Genomic DNA, 24,056 nt, shown 5'->3' with positions numbered 1-24,056 from the left:
ATCAAGAAAATCTAAATTCGAGTCCTTTATTTGATTACTATGTTTTTATATGATTTGCTTAATATGATATTATTATATTACTTTATGTTGTCCTGGGTAAGTCACTTAAATTTCATCTGCCTCAGTTTACTCATTTGAAAAATAAGAATAATAATAGAACCTATCTCCCAGGGTTGTAAAAATAAAACGAAATGACATTGATAAAGTATTTTACAAACTTTAAAGTGCTACAGTTAGTTATTATAATTGCTGTTGTAAAGTATATTATAAATCTTAAAATACTCTTTAAATGAGAGCTGTTATTCTAAAGCTTTTTCTTTTTTCTTAAGCCTCTCAACCCCATACTTTCATGGTCTTCAGCCATAATAATTACCAACCTGGGGAAGGGAGTATCCTCATTCTCTTTGTCTTCCAATAATTTCTCAACATATAGCCTACTCTCTTCTGTTTTTCTCCTGTCTCAAACAATGAACAATTTCTATTCCTGCTCAAAGTAAGTCTACTTATTTGTTTCTAGCCTCTCCCCTTTTTCTTTTTTTTCTTTCACGACCCCCCCTTTCACATATTTCCAATTTCACCCTTGTTACAAGATTCTTCCTATCTTAAATTTATCCAGCTCTGCTTATTACTAAAAGACTCCCACTGATCCTTGCTCTACTCAACTGTTGTTTCAATTTTCTTTTTATTCATTAATGAATAGTTTGGAAAAACTGTCTGTACCTAATGCTTGTATTTCCTTCTCAGTTACTCTTTCCTTGGACCCTTGTAACCTGGCTTCCATTACTACCACTCTACTAAGATGGATTTCTTGAAGATTGCTATTAATCTCCAAATCATTAAGTCTACTGAATGTGTACTCAGAATTTAGTCTCGTTGACCTCTCTGTAGCATTTGGTGTATTTTATTTCCCTCTCCTTCAACAAAATCTCTTTCCTTCTGACTTTTGAGATTCTATAGTTTATAATCTATACTATCTACTTCCAAGAATCTGGGTCCTGGTTCTCTTTCATGTTTTCTTTGGCACTCTCATTCACTCCCATGGCTTTAGCTCTCCCCTCTGTATAAATGATGGCCAAATCTATATCTCTAGCCTGATTCTCTTTTGAAACCCAGACTTGTAATTATAATTGCCTACAGATATTCATCCCTACGTAAATGGTTGACTGGAATCGCAAAGCCAATAAATCCAAAACACACTCATTATCTCTCCATAAAAAACTTTTTTCCTTATGTTTTATTCTTTTTCTATTGAGGAATTGCTATCATGTTACTATGATTTCTTGAATCCATCAAAAGCTCCCTTTCCCCTATTATCTGTGCCAAGAAAACTAATGCTGGTGGTGGCCATACTAATAGAGGAAAGAGAATTTTTGGTAGATTCAAGAAATTATAGTAATGTGATAGTAAAGATATATTAAAATTGATATAACTTAGCAATTGTTTAGATATGATCACCAAGAAACCAAAGATAACTCCAAGATTTCAAATATGGGAACCGACATAAATGATGAAGAAACTGAGGCAAACAGGGTTAGGTGACTAGCCTAGGGCCACACAGCTAGTAAATGTATTGTGCCAGCTGAGCCCACTAGTAGTAGATGTTGTAACATCATTTATCTTAACTATTTCAATAATCTCCTAATAAGTCTTCCTATCTTTACTCTCACCCAGTCCAAGATATTTTGGTATCTACATGGTCATAACACTTTTCTACTCAGAAGATGTCATTGATTAACTATAGTCTTAACCCTAGCTTTCACAACCTTAACTTTCTGGATTTCTCTCATGCTGTTCTCTTCCATTCATTCTAAGCTTTATCCAGACTAGATTATTTGTCAAACCCTATTTTTTTTTGTTTCAGCACCTTTATATACACTAAGCAGAATAGCTCTATTCTGTTCCCCTCAACCTTTCCTTTCCTTAGTCCAGCCTATAAATATATCCCACTGAAATTCTATAACTGACTTTAAAATCAAACAAATGCCTGACATCTTTGTAGAAGACTTCCTGGTTCTTCCACAGTTAGTAATGATATTTGTTTTCATTATCAAATGAGATTTTTGTAAAATACTTGGCACCATGCCTGGCACATAATAGACACTTAAATAAATGTTTATTTCTGCCTCACAAAGAAAATTTTGTTTATACCTTCTCTAGTAAACTTACCAGATAACAGTTTGTATAACGTACATATAATATGTATATATAACAATATACACATACATGTTTGTATAATATCTATGTACGATATATTCTTATTACCTTTTCATGAGAGTAGACAATGTCTACTTTATGTCTAAAGTTCTTATCCTCCCATTAACTCCTTCCTCTCCTATATATCTCACATAATATTCTTTAAATGATGCACATTTATTGAATTTCAATCGGGAGTTCTCGATATTGGGCAACTTAGTGGCACAGTATAAGCCTGGAGTCAGGAAGACCTTGACCTCAGAGTTATGTGACTCTGGCAAGTCACTTAACCCAGTTTGCCTCAATTTCTTCTCTGTAAAATGAGCTGACGAAGAAAGTGGCCAACTACTCCAATATCTTTGCCAAGAAAACCCAAATGGGGCCACAAAAAGTCAGATATGACTGATATGACTGTGTAATAGGCAAATCTTGATAGGAACTCTTACTAACTATTGAGTTTTCTGTACCACAGTATCCATCATTTTTGTTAATATAATTTATATATAATATGTAATACATACATATATATATGTATGTATGTATATATATATATATGTAACATAATAACATCCTTTCATTTGACATATCAGTCAAATTTTGGTAAGAAGCTTTGCTTTTTCATTTTCTGTGGTTTAATGAGCAGATCTATTTACTGATTCATAGCCATGCCTTTTATGATGTTGTATAAGATTGTTATCTATATGTTTATATGTATATGTATGTATATATAGATACAGATATCTACTCAGATTTGTTGCCATAATAAAAAGGCTTTTTTTTTGAGCCATCCCATGTTTACAAGAATTTTATTTTTTTCATTTTCATTTTTATTATTTATTCAAAATTTAAATACACAATAGAAAAAGGGGGGAAACTTTGCCATGTGCATAGCAGAACATAAGAGAGGATTCAAAATATAACACAATAAATTTCCTTTTCAAAAAAAGCTTATATAATAAATACTATACAATGTATTCAGAGTTGTCCATCTTTTCTTTGCCTCCTTGTAGATTTTCTTTTGTTCTCTATTGTAAACTTTTTATTTTATTCTTTTTTCCCTCTTGCTTTTCCTCTTCCTCTCCCCCAAGAAGGCGACCATTGAGTAGAGATATACTTTTATATATACACATGTATGTGTGTGTGTGTGTATATATATATATATATATATATACATACATACACATATGCATATACACATACACATATATATATATAAATATTTAGAATTATACACACATATACGTATATTCATATACCACAATAATTTTAGAAGTCTTTTTTTTTTGCATTTTCTCTTATTTCATTATATATAAGCAAAGCTTTTAACTTTCCCAGGCAAAACATTCCTTCAATGTACTAACAAACTAAAAGAAATCTTTGTTTAAAATAAACCATACATTAAGTTAACTGATATTTTAGAGAGGCAGTTGAAGGCCCAAGTTCAAAACCCACCTTGATATATACTGATTGGGTGACCTTAGGTTAGTCACTTAATTTTTCAATGTTCTAGACTACTATCTAAGCTTAAGTTGCAGAAAAGGTGATGACCAACATTGAGGGAAAGAGTTTCCTCTCCTGATAGTTTCCTATCCCAATAAAAGCAAAGGTCCAGACTCTATCTAAGTACCAGTATTAATCCTTTTTGTATTTCCCAAGAGTAATAATTTAGCAAAACTTCCATTTTTCTCTTCTTTTAATATGCTTTCTGTTTTTTTCAAGGTGGGATTAATTCAATATGGAAATAACCCACGAGTTGTCTTCAACATGAGTACTTTTAAAACAAAAGAAGAAATGGTTAAAGCAACATCCCAAACAACCCAACATGGTGGAGATCTCACTAATACTTTCAAAGCAATTCAATATGCAAGGTAGGAGTCATCCTGGATTCCTCACTATATCTCCATGTCCCTCTATCCCCGCTGCTTCCACCATATGCAAGCTACTGACAAGGCCTGCTAATTTTTTTTTTTGCAGTATCTCTGGGATATGCCTCCTCTCCTCCTCTGACACATCCACCACATTGGTACAGGTCCTCATCATCTCTATGCCTTGATTATTGCAATAGCCTGCTGATGGGTTTTTCCTACTCCAGTCCATCTTCCGTTCAACCATTAAAGTGATTTTCCTAAAACACTAGTCTGATCATGTTATAACCTCTCCCCCTTATCTCCCTCCCCTCAAAAAACTTCTCTATTACCTCCTGGAGCAAGTTAAAATGTCTGCTTTCATTTTACTTCCTTCATAAGCTAAACCTCTTTTACCTTTTCAGTCTTCTTACTCCTGATTTCCACATCATCTTCCATCAAGTGACATGCCCTACTGTCTATTCCATAAATAAGAAACTCCACCTCTCAGTTCCAAACAATTTCTCTAGCCATCCCCCATGCCTGAAACATTCTTTTCCATCCACATTAACTACTGATCTTCCTGGTTTCCTTTAAATTCCCTTTAAAATCCCACCTTGTACAAGAAGCCTTCCTTAACTCTTTTAATTTCAATGCTTTCCTATTTGTCCTATATACAATTCATATATATATATATATTTGTTTGCATGTTGACTCCCCTGTTAGTAAACTCCTTGAGAGCAAGGATTTTCTTTTATATCTTTTTATATTCCTATTTAGCACTTTTTTGGCAATAGAATTATCACACTGTCTGGCACATAGTAGGTACCAAATAAATATTTATTGGTTAATTTGATTGATTGATATTCAGAAACAGTTTTTAGACAAGGCAAAAAAGCAAGAAAATCTTAGAAATGGAAAATAAGTAAAGGAAAATTAGAATATAAGTATTTTACCCTTCGTTGCATAAAGTAATATATTGAAGTAGACTTGCTGAGGAGAATGTAGCGTCCACAGTATGAGAAACTAGTTGTATGAATACATTTAGAGATTTAATGGATTCTTTTAAAAATGTTCTATTCAAGGGACTTATTAAAATTGAAAGGGCTATGAATAGTATAATTAAAACTACAGGAGGAAAAGCTAACTTATAATTAGATATTTTCCACTATCTGATTAAAGATAGACTAGGTTCTGTCATCTAGTGATATAAAGAGGTAATTTATCAGGGTCACTGCTTTGATTCTACGATCAACTCAAGGTTTTTATTTTGACTAACATCTATTAATTTACTACTCTTGGGGATTATCATTATTGTTGCTAGTTGTAAAGTGCTTTAGAATTCATCAAATATCTATAAATTGCACAAATTTTTGTTAATACCTATATATAAAACCCTTCTGATATCCCAGACTGACAAATTCTTGATCTTTTCAGGTCCCATAGCCATCCATCTCTACTACCTTGGACTTAATGAATTTCATTCTCTGACAGCCTTGTGCCTTTCCATGTCCATCCGGTGATGCTCTTTAGCCAGGAAATATATTTTCCCCTTTCTATTCAGTTGCCTTCTCCTGATCCATTATCTTTTTAGCTTCATTTACTTTCCTGTCCTATTTGGACTCTCATCAGCAGTCATTTCAGTGACACTTTCAGTCACCCCCAAGAGTCATTCAGTCTCTATATCCCATTCTAGGTAATTATCCTCACTTTCTTTTTTTTTCACTTGTCTCTTTTTCCACTCTATTCCAAATCCTTTCAAGGTATGCTATCCCTCTTTACTCCAATCTAAAGTTTGAAATTACAATCCTATTTTTTTACCTTCTTTTTATAACCACACTTCTGGGAAAAAGTCATCCCCATTGATTTATCCTATTTCTCTAGCACCTTCACTTTTTAGCTACTGAAACAAAAACTTCTTTGGAGTAGAACTTTCAGTCTCTAGGATAGCTTCTGTAGGAAACTTCATTCTTGAATGTCACTGGTAAACTCCAAATAGTGAAAGTTAGAGGTCTTTTAAAATTAATCCTCTTTCTTGATCTTTTTGTGGCAATCAACATTATTGATAATTCTTGCCTTGAAATAATAACATAATTATGTAATTTTTTTCCACAGAAACTCTTAAGATGGCTTTTGCTAATCTAAGTATTCCCATTTTATAGACTTAGAAGCTGAAACTTAGAATGAGAAAATTACTTGGGCACAGTCACATAGCTAGTAAGTACTGAAAATAAGACTTGGATCTAGGAACTTCAATAGTAGTAGTATTAGTAAATAGAAAATTGGCAATGCATTCAGGAGGATCTGAGTTTAAATTTGGCATTAGATCCTTTCTATCTGAGTGATCGTAGGCAAGTCACTTAATTTCTGTCTGCTTCAGTTTCCCCAACTATAAAATGTTGTTGTGAAGACCAGATGAGATAATATTTATAAAATGCTTTGCACAGAGCTTAGCACGGAGATGCTTAATAAATGCTTCTCTTCCTTAACATTTTCTTCTCCTTTGATTTCCTTGAAATTGGACTTTTGTTAGTTTTTCTCCAACTTACCTGATAACCCCTGTCTTCTTTGCCAGAGACAAAATATCTGTTTTAACTTTTTACCAAACAAATAAAAAATAGAAAATAGGAATGATGGTTTTTAGAGTCAGTAGCTTGTGGACTGGAAAACAGGTACAGATTTCTTTGGGCATCTCTTTGTGTCCACCCAGATTTGCCAGGAGGAGTCCTTGAGGCCATGGGTTATCTTTATCTTCTTGCTTTCTGACATCACTAATAATGAATTCTTCTTGGGTTTGCTTATATGGCCTCTGCTACAAGGAAGCAGAAAATGTCATAAAATGTAACAATTTGGCCTCATACTATCTATACTGACTATTTCTAGGGACAGGTAATGAGACTAAATATGGACAAATGGGCATATCAGCTATCATGACGCATATTGAGTGAATGTAGCTTCCCTTTCTTCATATTTCTTATGTATGTTTTTGTTGGGGCAGGTAGGTGCCACAGTAGATAGAACACCACCCCTGAAGTCAGGAGGCTCTGAGTTCAGATCTGGTCTCAGACACTTAATACTTCCTAGCTGTGTGACCCTGGGCAAATCACTTATCCTCAATTGCATCAGCAAAAAATAAATAGATAAGTAGATAGGTAGGTAGATAGATAGACAGACAGACAGACAGGCAGACAGACAATATTATTATTGCTAAAAAGAGGAAAACAATTTTGGACTGTATATGGGTAAAATCTGGTGTTTAAAAAAATATGCAGAAAATACAATACCATGCTTTTATGGCCACATATACCAAAATGCATTCCAAAATTTATGAAGAGAATTGGAATCCAATTGAAAATACTTGCATTGCTTGTAAATGAACTCTCTGCCAAATTTGAGATTAGAAAGCTTAAAGGTATATCTAAAATGTATTCACGGAAAGAATTCTTTTCATTAACAATAGCATTATGGTTTAAGTAATTCTTTTCATATACATAGTATATTCTTGAATGTCTTCTTAAACTCTGTTTATCAAATATCCAGTTAGACCAATATCTCTCATTTTAGAGAACATGTTACAGAAAAGTATTTTGTCAAGCAAATTTCTCTAATAGGAATGTTTTCTTCATCCTTCCACCCGCAAATGACTTTCATTATAAAATTATAGTTATATATCAGTAAGTATAATTGATTGAGTTTAAAATTTGGAGTGGAAGTTTCTTCTTTGTAGCATAGTGAGTACTAAAGTATTAGGAACACTTTTGTAACCTTTTCATAATCTCGTCCTAAGTAATATCTCTCATCATCTTGCACCTGGACTGTTGGAGTAGCCTACTAGTTGGTCTCCCTGTTTTATCTTTAACCTTTCTGATTTATTCCTCAAAAAACTACCAAAGTAATCTTCCTAAAGTACAGATCTGATCATATCACTCTCCTACTACTGTGGCTGCCTATTATTCAGGATCAATCATAAAATGTTTTTTGTTTGTATATTTAAAATCATTATCTAGGTACATATTTGATGGAGCTCTGAGCCTAGAGTCACAAAGATCTGAATTCAAATCTCACCTCAATAACTTAGTTTGTGAACCTAGGCACTTATTTGCCTCAGTTTCTTCAAATATTATAATAATAGCATCTGTCTCCCATATGTTGTGAAGATCAAGGGAAATAATATTTGGAAAAGCATTTAAATGATATTTGGCACATAATTTATTCATAAATGCTCATCCCTTTCCTTCCTTCCTTTGCAACTTGGCCTCTCTTAAATCTTACACCCTGCCACATACTCTGTGATACAGTAACATTGGCCTCCTTGTTCCTAGAACAAGACCCTCCATCTCTATACTCTGGGCATTTTCACTGTCCTTTCCCCATGTTTGGAAGATCCCTCTTTTTATCTGTTTCCCAGCTTCCTTCATAGCCCAGGTAAAATTTCATCTTCTATGATTCCTCATAAAGCCTGTGTCCTTCCTCTGATGATTATCTCCATTTTATCCTGTATTTATTTTGTCCATATGTAGTTGTTTTCACATTGTCTGTTTCATTAGACTGAATTCTTTGAGAGAAGGGAATGTCTTTTGCCTTTGCCTTTCTTTCTAGTTTATGTTTAGTTTATATGCCTGGCACATAGCAAGCATTTAGTAAATACTTATCATTAGCTTCTTAGTCTTATTCATCATCAAATTAGATAATATTCTACTGTCTAGTGATCATCTGACTTCATATTCATTTCCTTCAGATTTGTGTATCTCATTCTCCTTTTTGTCTGTGCATTTAGTATATTTAATAAAATCACAGGGAGATAGGATTAACCTTATAATAAAGAAGGCATATGCAAATATTCTATTTCTCTTGGATTTAAGTGGACAAGTTTCTTAACCTCTTAGTCTTCCAGATTTTTCTTTAAGACTGAAAATTTACAGATTGTTATAGACAAGCATTGATTCCTGGAGATGGGAGAACTCAGGGAGGAAGGGAGTAAAAGGGGATTTCCACACAAGGGAATTCCCCACAAGTGGAAATCACAGGTCTGGACAAAATAAATAAACAAATGAAGTTGCAATGTCATGCTTTGTCAGTTGGTGCAACCATTCATTCTTTTATTTAAAAAAATGCTTCCTAAGCATCTCCTATTTATAATTTTTCTATAATCAATAAAGAATATTTATATAAATAAGATAGGTCATATTTTCAAGAAGCTTACAATTCAACTATTTCAATTTTTAAAAGCTTATTTATTTATTTTAAATTTTAATGCTAAATAAGAAAAAAAATTAGAAAAAGAGAGAAAAAGAAAGCAATCAAACCATAGTCATATGCCCAGTAGAACATTAGGGAGTATTCAAAATATATGGCAACAAATTTCCATTTCAAGAAAACACGCATAATAAAAGAAGACATATTCATGACTGTCCATCTTTTCTCTGCTTCTTTGTAGGTTATTCTTTTGTTCTCTTCTGTCTACTTTTCACTTTACTTTTTCTCCCATACCTACCCTTTATATCTCCCAAAAAGGCTACATTCAATGAATATATTTATGCATATACCTGCACAACATAGACAGACACATATGCATACATAAATATATAAGATATATGTACACATATACACATTTATCTAAAATAATATTAATATGACTGACATATAATATAGATTCCTCTCTTGGTTGAATCTTTTTTTAAGTTTGACTTTGTCTCTCTACTTTTTTTCCACTTTAGTTTTGTAAAATTTCCCCAGTACTGGGGAGACCAGAAGGGCCTCCTGGAAAAACTAAGTGGTTGAACTGAATTTTAAAGAAGCCAAGGCTTATAAGAAATAGACTTATGTAGCAATACAATCAGGTTACTTATCACCTGCATTCCTGTGTTACCTCCCTATAAGTCAAGTTCAAGGGAATTAAATAGTGAAAGAACATTCTCTATGTTGAGTTTTCTATGCTAATTATCACAGGTCCACCCCCAAAATTAAACAGTGCAATGTGTAAAGCACTATGTGCCATATAAGGAGAGATGAAACATCAATCTCTATTATAAAATGGCTTATATTTCAGAAAGAAATGACAAAACATTTGGCATAAGATACATTCTAGAAGCAAAATTTCTTTGCCAATATTGTAAATAAAATTTCTAGAGAAAAATAAATATTTCATCTTTAAACCTTTCTAAAAGAAATTAATTATTTTTAAAAATAGATGTAAAATATTATTGAATATTTTTGTTTTTTCCCTCTAGCATAGCCAATTGCATTTCTAAGGAAGGCTGTTTTTAATCAAATAAAGACTCTGTTTAGAAAGATGATGAAAATTGTTTTGATAAAGTTCCATATTTTATTAACTTGATTTCTCTCTGTACTCATTAAAAAAGTTAACTTTATCTAGGACCAAAGTAGTGCCTTCCTTATTCTTACCTATCTTTAGGACTAAATTTCTCGTCTTGTTCCCTTTGTTCAAAGAAGCTTTATGTTAAAGAAGGAAAGTCATATCAAATGTTAAAGTGACTTTACTAAACTGGTTTTTACCCATTTTATGTTGGTGACATGTTTTGGATGCAAGATCCATAAGAGACCTTTCTTCTTCATCCTTTAGATTAATATGGAAACAGGCATACAAAAATTCCATAAAAGACTGAAAGTTGATCAAATTCCTGTGGCATTACTGCAGCAGGATGTATTTATAAAGGTCATTTCTGACATTTGCTATCAGAAGTATGATTTTTCTCATGGATGAATAAAGTTAATTTCTTGAGCATCTTTTATATGTATTGTTTTTAACTAGGTATTGAGCATAAAATGAATATTTCTTGGATTTTTAAGAACTAATACTACTTGTAAGAATATAATTATAAGGAATATTGTGTGAAAAATGCTTTTAGCTTGTCATGCATATAAATTAACTTAGTGTCATTTTTGAAAAAAATTATGATTATAGAATAATATTAGCATTTGAATCAATTCATGAGTTTAATAACAATGAGATAGGTAGTACAAGTGTTAGGTTCATTTTACAGATGTGGAAACTGAGGCTCAGAGAATTTTAAGTGATCTGTTGACTGTCAAAGAGTTAATGTCAAAGGTAGATTGACCCCATATCTCCTGACTCCTAGGCCATTGTTTGTTCCACTGTACCCTACTTTCTAAGAAGATAAATAGCTCATGAAAATAATCTACCTTTTCATTTTTCTACATATATTAACAGAAAACATGTGGACATATAGTACTGCTCTTGGAAAGAAAAAGTTATCATGTTTCAGGATACTCATGTAATAGGAATCAAGTATTATACTTAACTTTTTGACTGTCTTTTTCATGTTTTGATATTCCAGAGAATTTGCTTATTCTGAAGCCTCTGGTGGACGACCAAGTGCTACCAAAGTTATGGTGGTTGTGACAGATGGTGAATCTCATGATGGCTCTATGCTGAAAAATGTTATCGATCAATGCAATGATGACAACATACTTAGATTTGGCATAGCAGTAAGTAACTTTAAAAATGTCCTCTTCAACTCTGAAAATCTTTGATCTTTCTTTAACACTGAACATTATAGTTGATTTTTAAATTCTTTTAGAAAAAACACTGGTATTTCAACATTACTTATTCACAGGATTAACAAGTTTTTTTTTTTCAAAAGTCTTTCTATTCCAATAACATTGAATAAACATTAAAACCGCCGTTGTCCTTCCCATTTACCATTTTTTTCAGCATCAGTGTGTAGGATTATACCTTTTTAACATTCTTTCTTAATAAATGTTCCTTAGTTGGGAAGTGATTCAGCCATTCTGGACATCAGCTTGGAACTATGCCCAAAGAACTATAAACTGTACATATCTGTTAATTCAGCATTGCTAAATCTATATCCCAAAAGACATTTTTTAAAAAGGAAAAAGATCTGTTTGTACCACAATAAGAATTGGAAATTGAGAGAATGCCCCTCAGTTGGGAAATGGCTAAACAAGCTGCAATATCTGTTTGTGATGAAATATTATTGTTATATGACAAACATGATGGTTTTAGAAAAACATGAAAAGATTTACATGAATTGATGCAAAGTGAAGTGAGCACAACCTGGAGAGCATTGTGTACAATGATAGCAGTATTGTACAACAAAGAATTATTTATGACTTACAGTGATCTAAAACAATACCAAAGGACTCATGATAACAAATGCCATCTGCCTCCAGAGAAAAATGTGACATTGTCTGAATACAGACTGAAACATGTAATCTTATAATCTTTCTCTTCCCCTTCCCTCTGTTTGTTTCTCTCACATCTTTTTTTTTTTTTTTTTTTGTCTTTCGGTTAAAATGGAAATATTTTACATGATTGCTCATATATAACTTATGTTGAATGGCTTACCATCTCAGGGAGGGGGAAGGATAGAATTTGAAACAAAACTTAATGTTATTTTAACATGTAATTATGGAAAACAAAATATTATATTTAAAACTTTAAAATTAAAAAATTAAACAAGTTTAAAACTTAAAAAAGACTGCTATAGGCAGTCATGAAGTTCCTTTGCAAGTTGGTTATTTAAAGATATATATATATACACACATACATACATATATATACACACACATACATACATATATATATATATGTATATATATATATATATATACACACATACACACATATATACATATATATTTGTTAGAAACAATGTTATTATAGGAAAGTATATTTTCAGGCCAGGTCACAAAATCCTAGCTAAACCATAATACAATTGAAATTAAATACTAAGTAAACCAATCATATATTTTAATATTGTCCTATGGGAATGTGTGTTTGGGCTTCCTTTGTTGTTCTTTCTTGTAATAAATAGCAGAGCTCCAGTAGGGCGGGAGGGAGACTACCCAAACTTTATAGGGTTAATACAAGACTTTGACAAGGAAGGGGCTTAATTAGGACTTTAGCAATTAGAAATAGATATAAGCTTGAGTCATTTTTAAGTCAGATATTTGAAATCTAACAGTGAATAACACAAAATAATTGTAAAATTAAGGCATTGGTATTCAGTCATTTTTTAGTTGTCAAATTCTTTATGATCCTATTTGGGGTTTTCTTGGCACAGATACTCGATTGGTTTATCATCTCTATCTCTAGCTCATTTTACAGATGAGGACACTGAGGTAAATTGTGTTAAGTGACTTGCCTAAGGTCACACAGATAATTACCTGAAGCCAGATTTGAACTCCCAAAGAATCTTCCTTACTCCAGGTCTGCCACTGTATCTACTGCATCATCTAACTACCTAATAACTGTAAGGTAGTTAAATTCAAAGTAATCAAGTATGTAGAACACTAAAAATTTTAGAATTCTGGAAAGGCATTTTGGAGAAAGTAGTTGTTCATCCAAGTCCTGAGAGCAGATAGGATTCTATGAGGCAGAAAGAAAAGGAGATAGTACATTATAGCCAAGGGAGACAGCTATTTCAAAGGCATGGAGGTGGGAGATAGAGAATCATGTATTTATATTGCTTATAAACTACTTTAGAAGAGTTTGGAGTAAGGGAAAAGGGGACAGGATACTCTTGGCTTTGTTTTTGTTTATGTACATGTGATTATGGAACATCATATACCAAGTTAAGTATAATTTTTTCATTTTATTCAGTATCATATGCTTTATCCTTTTACTTTAGTTTTGTTTTATGTTTTCATATTTGATAATTACTTAAGTGCTTTGAATATCTTAATGTCCATTTTGGTAAAGGATTGTGAGACTTAGTGAGCATCTATTTATTTGGTTTATGATTGTATACAAATAAATGGTCTTCTCTTTACCTTGTTTTTCAGATTTGCAAAGTGGAGGGGTAATAATTCTTGCCCTACATTTACTGCTTTTGAGAACTAATATGTATAAAGAGCTTCAAGCCTTTAAAGTAAAGAAATAGTCATGGTTACTTAATAAGCAGAAAATTGCTCTATCCATTCTGTAGTTTGAGACCCAGGAGCTCTCTTGTTTAACATTGGAAGTATAGATGGTAAAAACCAAAGAGCAGATCATTTATCTACCAAAGTTCCTTGATAATATATCTCTGTTCTTTCCTAAGTTTTGTTACTGTCAGGGGGGCAGAGGGTGGTGAGGACCTAGCCATATGATTTGATTCACTTATCTACTGAGGAATGTCAAAAAGTGTGTAGAGGAAATTTGGAATTCATAGATCACAACTTCCTGTTTTTCCCTCAAACTTTTATCTAGGTCCTTGGATATTTAAATAGAAATGCACTTGACACAAAAAATTTGATAAAAGAAATCAAAGCAATTGCTAGTACTCCAACAGAGAGATACTTTTTTAATGTTTCTAATGAAGATGCACTCTTGGAAAAGGCTGGGACATTGGGCGAGCGTATTTTCAGCATTGAAGGTATGGTGATTCTTCCAAAAATCATATCAGTACAATTTCAAGGTTAACCACATCATATCCATTCTGTTAAAGTTTCAGGCAGTGAAGACATTCAGATCGGTAGTAATTAGAGCACTTCTTTTCAATGGTTATTTTTGGGGCCCCTAGAAAGTACATAGGGAAGACAAATGAAATCTGTTTAATTTTGTACAGTCAGCTCTTAATTTCATGTTTATCCAAGGCAGATTTTAAATTATTGAGTTTAGATTTTTTCATCTGTGTTCAATGCCTTGTGATTTCATTTGAAATGTTTTGTTTTGTTTTTTTTCCCCAAAATATATTAGAGTGGTATGCCATTAACGTCTCCAGTTCATTTTTACAGATGAGGAAACTAGGCCAAACATGGTTAAGTAATTTGTGCAGGGTCTGAAAACAGATTTAAACCCAGATCTTCCTAATTCTCTATTCAGACAACTAACTGCCAAATTCTGAATACTAGAGTATCAATGAAAGCAATAATAGCTGGCATTTATCTAGCACAAAGTACTTTATACATAATCTCTCACCTGATTCAAACCCCACCCCCCTCAAAAAAAAAGTCCAATAAAAATCAAACCCTGTTAGGTAGGTGCTATTATTATTTCTACTTTAAACAAGACACTCATTTGCCTAGGGTCATACAGCTAACCTGATTCCCAGTTCACCTCTCTAACCAATAAGCTATCTAGCTTTCTGTAAAAATTTACTTCTCTCTGTCTTTCCTTTACTTCAAACTGATGTGTGATGTTACTATTCACTAAGTCAGTGTTAAGTCTCTTAAAATGATGGAGGTGACAATTAAAAGATAAATTCCAAAGGTACATAGAAATAGTTTAGGAATTATTTGCATTGGTGGGCTTTCTAGGGCACTACTCTTTACCATCTACCATAAATTTATAGGATTAAAAATTAAGTAGACTCATACTATATAAATTGCTTCCAATCCAGAACAGTACATTTTATTATGGAGTTTGACATATTTTAGATAAGCTGTACAATGGATTATGATTAAGTATATAACAATGATAAATTGTTTTAGATTGGGATTCAAAGATTTAACTTTTGCAAAGTCTACTTTCTCATCTCTATAAAAATCTATATGAGATTGATCATCAGTAGTGGGTATATTTAATGAAAATATGAGAAGAGAATAGGCAGGTTTCCACAAATAGTTTCTTATACCAGACCACATCCTTAACACCACACAATTGCTGAAATGATGGAAACTATATAAAATTCTTGTTTTTGTTCATTAATTATAACAAAGCATAATATTGTTTAAGGCTGTCCTGTCACCAGATGTCTCCTGTGTATATGTTAAGATCATACAAGATTTCTTAGTATTACAAACCACAGAGGTAGTTCATGCAGCAGTTTTTTGATTATCATTAAATGAGATAGACAACAGTGAAGTGTATACTCTTCAAAGATGTTCATTTTTGTCTCAGGAAGGATACTGAGTAAAATTAGAGGAAAACGGAATACCTTTTAAGTTGTGAATTTCTTCATGTGCTCCTGTTTGCAGAAGTTATGCTGATTGTATCAAGTCCCAGAATGCCATACAACTTCCTTAACAAGCTCAAAAACAACTTAAAACAGTTGGCTAATAGTCTACATAGGAAAAACTTAATGGATGAAGAATGATTTTTGTCTAGATTATAAGGTACAGATAGATAGTAATTTCACTAAGTATCAGAACATTGATCTTATTTCCAAGCCTTGTAGATTGACAACAAACTGGACCCAGAATTAAATGAGTCTATTAGAACACACATCTCAGACAAGCCTTGCATACTGACAGTAAACTGAGCCCAGAATTGAAGAATCTGGATAACTTTTAAAGTATGATTTCACATTTTCAGTGATCCCAACTTGTTCCCTAAAACAGACATCTATATTAGTATATAACATTAGTATTCTTTCAGTGAAGGTATGTGAATAAGAATTTTACTGAACACTTCAAAGAATTCTAATGTGAACTCTCTGAAGAATCTAAATTGTAGATGATCCAAAGATTAATGAAGAAATATATAAAAGACATAATTAGAATACAACAGTAATGACTTTTGTACAAGAAATGGTCTAAATTTAATTTGTAGGAAATATGTTGTGATAAGAAGAGGTGGGCATAGAAACAGAAAAATTTATCTTTGTGAATTCAGATCTGGGTTCAGATATTTACTGGCTGTGTGACCCTGGGCAAATCACTGACCTCCATTTGCCTCAGTTTTCTTCTTTATAAAATGAACTGGAGAAGGAAATGGCAAACTACTCCAGCATCTTTGGCCAAGAAAACCTCAACAGGATTATGAAGAGTCAAACACAATTGAAAAATGTCTAAACAAACTATTCTATAACTGGAAAGTTGGAACTTTCCTACCCATGTCTTGAAGTAATAAATGACAATAATAATGATTTTGCTTTTCATCATTTTTTATCTTTGTTGAGTTGCCCTTGAAACCAAGAATTCCATTTTAGATGCAACAAATTTAGCAAAGCTAAATCAGCACTCATGTATCTCCAGTAATTCAAAGATGTTTTTTTTCTTGTATTTTAATGGGGAATTTCAGTCATCTTACTAATTCAAAAATCTAGAAATTTCTCATGTTTTTGGTGAATATAAAACTTAAGCAAAATAATATGATTTAATGAAAAGGGAAGAGTCAAATCTTGGAGACAGAAGCCTTGGGTTCAAGTCCTCATACAAATTTGCTGTGTGATCATGGGCATATTACTCATTCTCTCAGTGCTCCAGGCAACAGATGAATTTGCACAGGTGAAAGGAAGTTTCACTTCTTAAGGAATTCTTTACCTAGATGAAATTACTGGTTCTCTCCCCTCCCCCCATTGTAAATTGTGTTCCAATTTGATGACATAAATATCATTTAAAAAAAAACTTATTAATTTCTCAGGTACTGTTCAAGGAGGTGACAACTTTCAGATGGAAATGTCACAAGTTGGGTTCAGTGCAGATTACTCTCCTAAAAATGTAAGTATATTAGAAGACCTCTATTTCAGACTTCTGGTTGGTTTATTTGTTTTGTTTAAAATTTTGTAGTCAATTTTATCATTTTCATCATGGATTCACCAATCTACAATAAAGGATGTTTTGGATTTCTACATCTTTTATAATTAATTTGCTCTATTGCCACCTATTAAATGTGGGATATAATAATGACTTTCCCCTTTTCCCATCACAAATTTCTGTGAAATAAAAATATTATATATGTGAAAATAACTTGAGCACTTTAGAGCATACGTATTATTTTCATTCAAGTAATTGGAACTTCCTATGAAACAAATTGGTATCATCTAATAAATACTTAATCGGGAAAACACATTAAAACATAAAGTCTAGCTATCAATGTCATCAAGTTCTAATTCTTTAAACTGTTTTTCTAAGCCATAAAGTTGAAATGATTTTGAAAAGGCCAAGAGTTAACAACAAATTAAAACATGCTCCAGCTGGTAGTGTTGATCTTAGAGCTCAGGGCACTCCAGTTATTCCTTATTTTTTGCTCCACAGGTCTTTACTTAGTTAAATCTTTGAAAGAGTTCAGCAGGGTAGATATCACTGTTAGTATTAAAGTCTTAGCACTACAGTATTTGGCCTTGGTAACAGTTCTTGTATACTTAGTTTATTCATATCCCATCTTTCCATAGTTAGATGGGGCTAGAGGAAAGGGAAAATGATAGGAGTCACTGTATAATATCTGTGACACAGAACATCCAAAAGGAACCTATTATCAGGTCAAAATAACAGTTGTTTCTGAAGGAAGAATGAGCCAACAGTTCCACATCTCATCCTACTTATTCTAGTTTACTCTCTTAGAATGGTACTGCTGATTTTCCTAGTTATTTGTTTGAGGAACCAGAATAATATATTTCTAGATTTTATATTTATTTTTAAGATTAAAATGAGAGATGTTCAGCTTTAAAATGTAGCACATAAAATTTCACCATTTAATAATTATAAATTCATGGTTTGCAACATTGACAGTGTGTATGTGACTACCTAAACCCTCTCCTCATAACCCATGATATTCTATTTCTATATTTATTAGATAGGATATCACAATTGGAGATATCTTTGATGGCTTCATTTAGTATAGAAAAGGAGAGGTGTTGGACACAATAGGTCAAAGACCAGTTAAGAAAGTGATCTACTAAAAAGATAGGTGAGATAGTAAGACTCTCATACCTTTGCCATATTTGCCAACTATACTTTTTTGATCATGTGAAATCTAAGATTTAACATCCAGCGCTCCTACTCAACTTATTCATGGGGATTCTATATTTGCAGAATTCTGTATTCCAAGAGAATGTTGGAACAAAACCTTGATGAATGGAGGGAGTGTCTATTAGGGAATAGCTCGTTATTGTGAACTTATGTAATAGGTTTGGCTGCTCCATAAAACTTGATCATGTATATTAAAAGTTTCATATAACTTGGCTTGCCTTTAACAAGAATGTTTAGGCTTGTTCATTCTCTAACTATAGCCATTTGTTTTAAGTTAAACATTTTCTGTTGAATTCATATATAGTTTAGCCTAATAATTCACCTAACCTGTGTTTCAAAAGTGAAGTTTATTAATAATCTTCATTTATAATCATTTAAAGGGTATTCTGACACTGGGTGCAGTTGGGGCATATGCCTGGAGTGGAACAGTTGTGCAACAGATACCCCATGGATATTCCATCTTCTCTAGACAAGCATTTGAAAAAGTTCTGCAAGATAGAAATCACAGTTCATATTTAGGTAAGATATAGCATTATTTAGCTCCAGAACATCTGAGTTTCATGAAGTTGTTTTCTTGTTATTTTTTTTTCTGAAGCAATTGGAATTAAGTGATTTGCCCTGGGTCATACAGCTAGGAAGCGTTAAGTGTCTGAGGCCAGAATTGAACTTAGTTCCTCCTAACTTGTGGGCTGGTGCTTTATCCATTGTACCACCTAGATGCCCCTCTTGTTACTCTTTACCTAGCTATTTCACCTGCTAAATGTTCCACCATTTTGACTTGCTCCTCCATGAAAATTTTCCTAAATTAACTCATTGCCCTACATATTAAGTTTCTAATTATGTGTCATCTTTATTTTTGAATCAATTTATCTTTATTGATATCTATCAGTTTGGCATTATGTTAGATTATTAAAAAATTGAGAGAATAGGGCATAATGGTGGGGAGGATATTAATCCTTTTGGAAACCTAGCGAGGAAACTCCCTCTACAAATGGTGATTGACAACTATTCTGCAACTTAGAATGTCAAATATTTGCTTAGTGTACAAAGAGAGGTTAATTAACTTGCTCACATCACTCACAGGAGTGTGCTATAGTCTGCTCCAACTTGCTTGGGATCAAATGATTCAATTTTCATTGTGAGCACTTACACTTCAGAAAGTCACTACAAGTCAGGACATAATTTATTTTTTGTTGATTATCTGGACTTACAAAAGTGTTAATAATGAAGATTAAAATTAAAATATATTACATAATCCTCAGTCCAGTTGTTAAACATTTACCAGCAAATCCCTGCATTGCTCCATATATCTTTCTGGAGCTTAGGAGGAGTGCAGTAAAAGGCTTTTGGAATGAAGTTATCACCAAACTAGAGATTTAGTGACTATAGGCTAGATAATAATTAATAATAATAATAATAATAATACACATCTATAAAATTCACAAAGTCCTTTATATCCATTCATTTGAACTTCACAACATCTCTGGTTAAACACAACCAGTCTATATAAGAAACTATGTAAATCTAAGTCTTCTAGGCTGTACCTCCCTATAAGATAATGAAATACTATCTTGTTATTCAGTTGTTTTCAGTCATGTTTAGTTCTTCATGAGCCCATTTTGGGATGTAGTTTTTGGGCAGAGATACTTTAGTGCTTTGCTATTTCTCTCTCTAGTACATTTTATAGATGAGGAAACTGAGACAAATAAGGTTAAGTGACTTGCCCAGGGTCACATAGCTAGTTGAGTTGAACTTGGGTCTTCCTGATTCCAGATTTGATATTCAATCCATTGAATCACCTAGATGTCCTGGCATATTGTTATGGAAACCTAAAATTTTAAGATGCTGTTAGAATATCAGGGTTATAAGTGTATGTTACTTATTGGCTCCTAAAATGGAAAAAATTGCTGGCAATGATTAGAGTGGATAATATTCATATACTGTCATGAAGTTCTTGGATTTTTTTGCTCCCATAATGTTCATATTAGAGGATCTTAGGTGGATGGACTCATTCCTTCCTTTTAATGTGTTTATTTTATATTCATATATGACCTATCTTTTGCTGTGGTCTCAGCCAGAATTTCTTAAATTAAGTGAAGAAAGATACCTAGTCAATTCCATCTTCCTAACCAACCTGCTTCATTGGTATCTACTCAGTGAGAATGTTCTTGGTATTATGAGTTAAGAAAAATCTTGGCAGCCTTCTTTGTCAACATCCCATTATCTTGTACAAACAGCCTTATGATCAGATGATGAGTGCCCACAAATCCATTAGAGCTACCTTTTTTTGATTGTCATATGGCAAGAATTTAGCTGCACAAGACTATTTGGATGAAGTTTCTTATAATTCATTTACATGTGTCCTTTGGGATTATGTCCTTTACAATTATAAAAATTTTAATATTTTTCTTTTAAAAATTATTTGACGCCATTCTTCTTGTTATAAATATTCATTGTGAACAAATCCTTAGACTTCTAATAATTTGTTTAGTACAATTGCTCTTAAGAAATTAGTCATTAAAAACAAAGGTTCCGACAAAGGTCTCATTTCCAAAATATATAGAGAACTGACCCTAATTTATAAGAAACCAAACCATTCTCCAATTGATAAATGGTCAAAGGATATGAATAGACAATTCTCAGAGGAAGAAATTGAAACTATATCCACTCACATGAAAGAGTGTTCCAAATCACTACTGATCAGAGAAATGCAAATTAAGACCACTCTGAGATACCACTACACACCTGTCCGATTGGCTAAGATGACAGGAACAAATAATGATGAATGTTGGAGGGGATGTGGGGAAACTGGGACACTAATACATTGCTGGTGGAGTTGCGAAAGAATCCAGCCATTCTGGAGAGCAATCTGGAATTATGCCCAAAAAGTTATCAAACTGTGCATACCCTTTGACCCAGCAGCGCTACTACTGGGCTTATATCCCAAAGAAATACTAAAGAGCGGAAAGAGACATATATGTGCCAAAATGTTTGTGGCAGCTCTTTTTGTTGTAGCTAGAAACTGGAAGATGAATGGATGTCCATCAGTTGGAGAATGGTTGGGTAAATTGTGGTATATGAAGGTTATGGAATATTATTGCTCTGTAAGAAATGACCAGCAGGAGGAATACAGAGAGGCTTGGAGAGACTTAAATCAACTGATGCTGAGTGAAATGAGCAGAACCAGAAGATCACTGTACACTTCAACAACAATACTGTATGAGGATGTATTCTGATGGAAGTGGAAATCTTCAACATAAAGAAGATCCAACTCACTTCCAGTTGATCAATGATGGACAGAGGTAGCTACACCCAGAGAAGAAACACTGGGAAGTGAATGTAAATTGTTAGCACTAATATCTGTCTGCCCAGGTTGCATGTACCTTCGGATTCTAATGTTTATTGTGCAACAAGAAAATGATATTCACACACATGTATTGTACCTAGACTATATTGTAACACATGTAAAATGTACGGGATTGCCTGTCATCGGGGGGAGGGAATAGAGGGAGGGGGGGATAATTTGGAAAAATGAATACAAGGGATAATATTATAAAAATATATATATAATAAAAAAAAAGAAATTAGTCATGATTTTAGATACTTAAAATATGCTTACTATCTAGAGCATTTCCCTGATCTTGACAAAATCTTGTTTGCCTAGAATTTATCTTCTATTTTTCTTTAGTTTTCCTTGCTATGTATATCAGAGTCATTTCATAGGCATATAGACCTAGAGCTGAGGGAGGGGAGATTACCTCAGGGGTCATCTAGTTGAACTGCTTCATTTTTTAGATAAAGAAATAGGAGTTGGGAAGTTATGTGACTGCCCACATATAGTAAGTGCCAAAAGTGGGATCTGAATTCAAGTTTTCTGACTTGAGAGACAATGTTTTTTTTTTCCACTATATTATGCCATTTTCTGGTTTCTCACTTTTTTTTTGAAATGCCATTTAAAGTGTAGCTACTTTTATAACTATTTTCCTGTTTGATCTCTAATGTTTATTCAGCTCTCCTTTGGGAAAGGGGAATGGCCTTTAGATCACTCTGTAAATGGGGGTTGTATACTATTTGCTTCACTTTCAAACATATGACATAACTCTAAGCATCTTTAACTGTGTGTTGTAAAATCATAAATGTTTGGTCATGTGGAAATTCAGTTCAAAGGGCCAGTTGGGGGAATTCCATCATGTTCGTTTCACTGAAGAACTATGGAAATCTCTAGTAGATACCAGGCTGTAATCTGATGGAGGAGTTACTTATTTTCTAACACAATGAATTCCTAACACAATATGTCTGCGTGGATAGCATTCTAGGTGGATGAACTCTATATATTCCTACTTCCCCTGCTCCTTTCCAGAGTAGCTTTTTCTAATATGTCATTGTTTTGGGGGAAAATTCATCTTAAGTATGGTTTGACCTCAGGGACTTTTATTTCAGGTTGTTAATTTCATAAAATCCTAAGACTGGAAGAAATTTTCAGAAGTCATTAATTGTTATTTTTGTTTTAAAACCACCTGTGTGCCAATGATAATGCATCCATTATGCAAACAAGGCATATTAATTAACTTTTTAAGGACATATAGCAACACTTATAAGTGCAGGAGAAGGGAAGAACATATTTTTCAACTAGTAAAAATAACATGAGAGGTTGGAGGTTATCAGGAAAGGAACCAGTTTTTGCCAGGATTAGAGGCATGGAATTTTGTAGTGGTAAGAGAAAATTATCCAGATTTGAGGGGTAGCATGCTGAAAACTTAGAATCAGATCAGAATAATCCAAATCTGCATCTCTGGCTATTAACCATAGAACAGTCTTCCCTGGGAAATTCTTCCAGTCATATAAAACAATGAATTCAGGTTCCTAGAAAGTATGAAAGCATCCTTTCCATCTTCAATAAAGCCAAGACTCCTGGTGTTCATGTACTATAACTAAACATTGTTTAATTCTGATAAATGTATCAAAATGTATGCAATTCTTAAATGATTGAGCAAGATTTGATGCCTAATGGTTTGCTTTATCACTGTCTCAACGTGTATTATCTGATTAAAATATTCTGCAATCAACAAATATATCTACTTAATACTTCTACCTAGCTATCATTTACATATTTTAAATGTTTGCTAAGTGCTTTGAAATATTATTGTATTTTAACTGAGAGATAGGTGGTATCATTACCCTATATGACAGATTAGGAAATTAAAATAGACAGGGGTTGTGTCTTGCCTAGCTGGAGTCAAAAAGCTGCTTGATGTCTGAGGCTAGGTTTGAATTACTGCTTCCATATTCAACACTATCCACTGCACAATCTCCTTATAGGCTCCTATATCTTAGATGCTGTGCTATCTGCTAGAGATACAAAAATGGTCTGATACAATGTGCAATGTAATATGCAAAACA

General features: G+C 33.0%; 1 protein-coding gene across 1 annotated transcript in view; it reads left to right on the top strand.

Annotated features, from left to right (window-relative positions):
• ITGA2 (integrin subunit alpha 2) overlaps window positions 1-24,056 on the top strand; it is a 148,418-nt gene that overhangs the window by 64,790 nt on the left and 59,572 nt on the right. Inside the window, exons 7-11 of the mRNA XM_074282541.1 lie at window positions 3,913-4,061; window positions 11,357-11,507; window positions 14,233-14,398; window positions 17,329-17,405; window positions 19,037-19,175. Of these exons, the coding sequence (XP_074138642.1) occupies window positions 3,913-4,061; window positions 11,357-11,507; window positions 14,233-14,398; window positions 17,329-17,405; window positions 19,037-19,175 (682 nt within the window). The remainder of the gene's footprint in view (window positions 1-3,912; window positions 4,062-11,356; window positions 11,508-14,232; window positions 14,399-17,328; window positions 17,406-19,036; window positions 19,176-24,056) is intronic.

This window comes from Sminthopsis crassicaudata, chromosome 1 (assembly GCF_048593235.1).
Source record: "Sminthopsis crassicaudata isolate SCR6 chromosome 1, ASM4859323v1, whole genome shotgun sequence".
In the NCBI taxonomy this organism is placed as follows: Eukaryota; Metazoa; Chordata; class Mammalia; order Dasyuromorphia; family Dasyuridae; genus Sminthopsis; species Sminthopsis crassicaudata.
The sequence above is the reverse complement of the archived record's forward strand: the minus strand, read 5'-3'. Positions and strand labels throughout refer to the sequence as shown.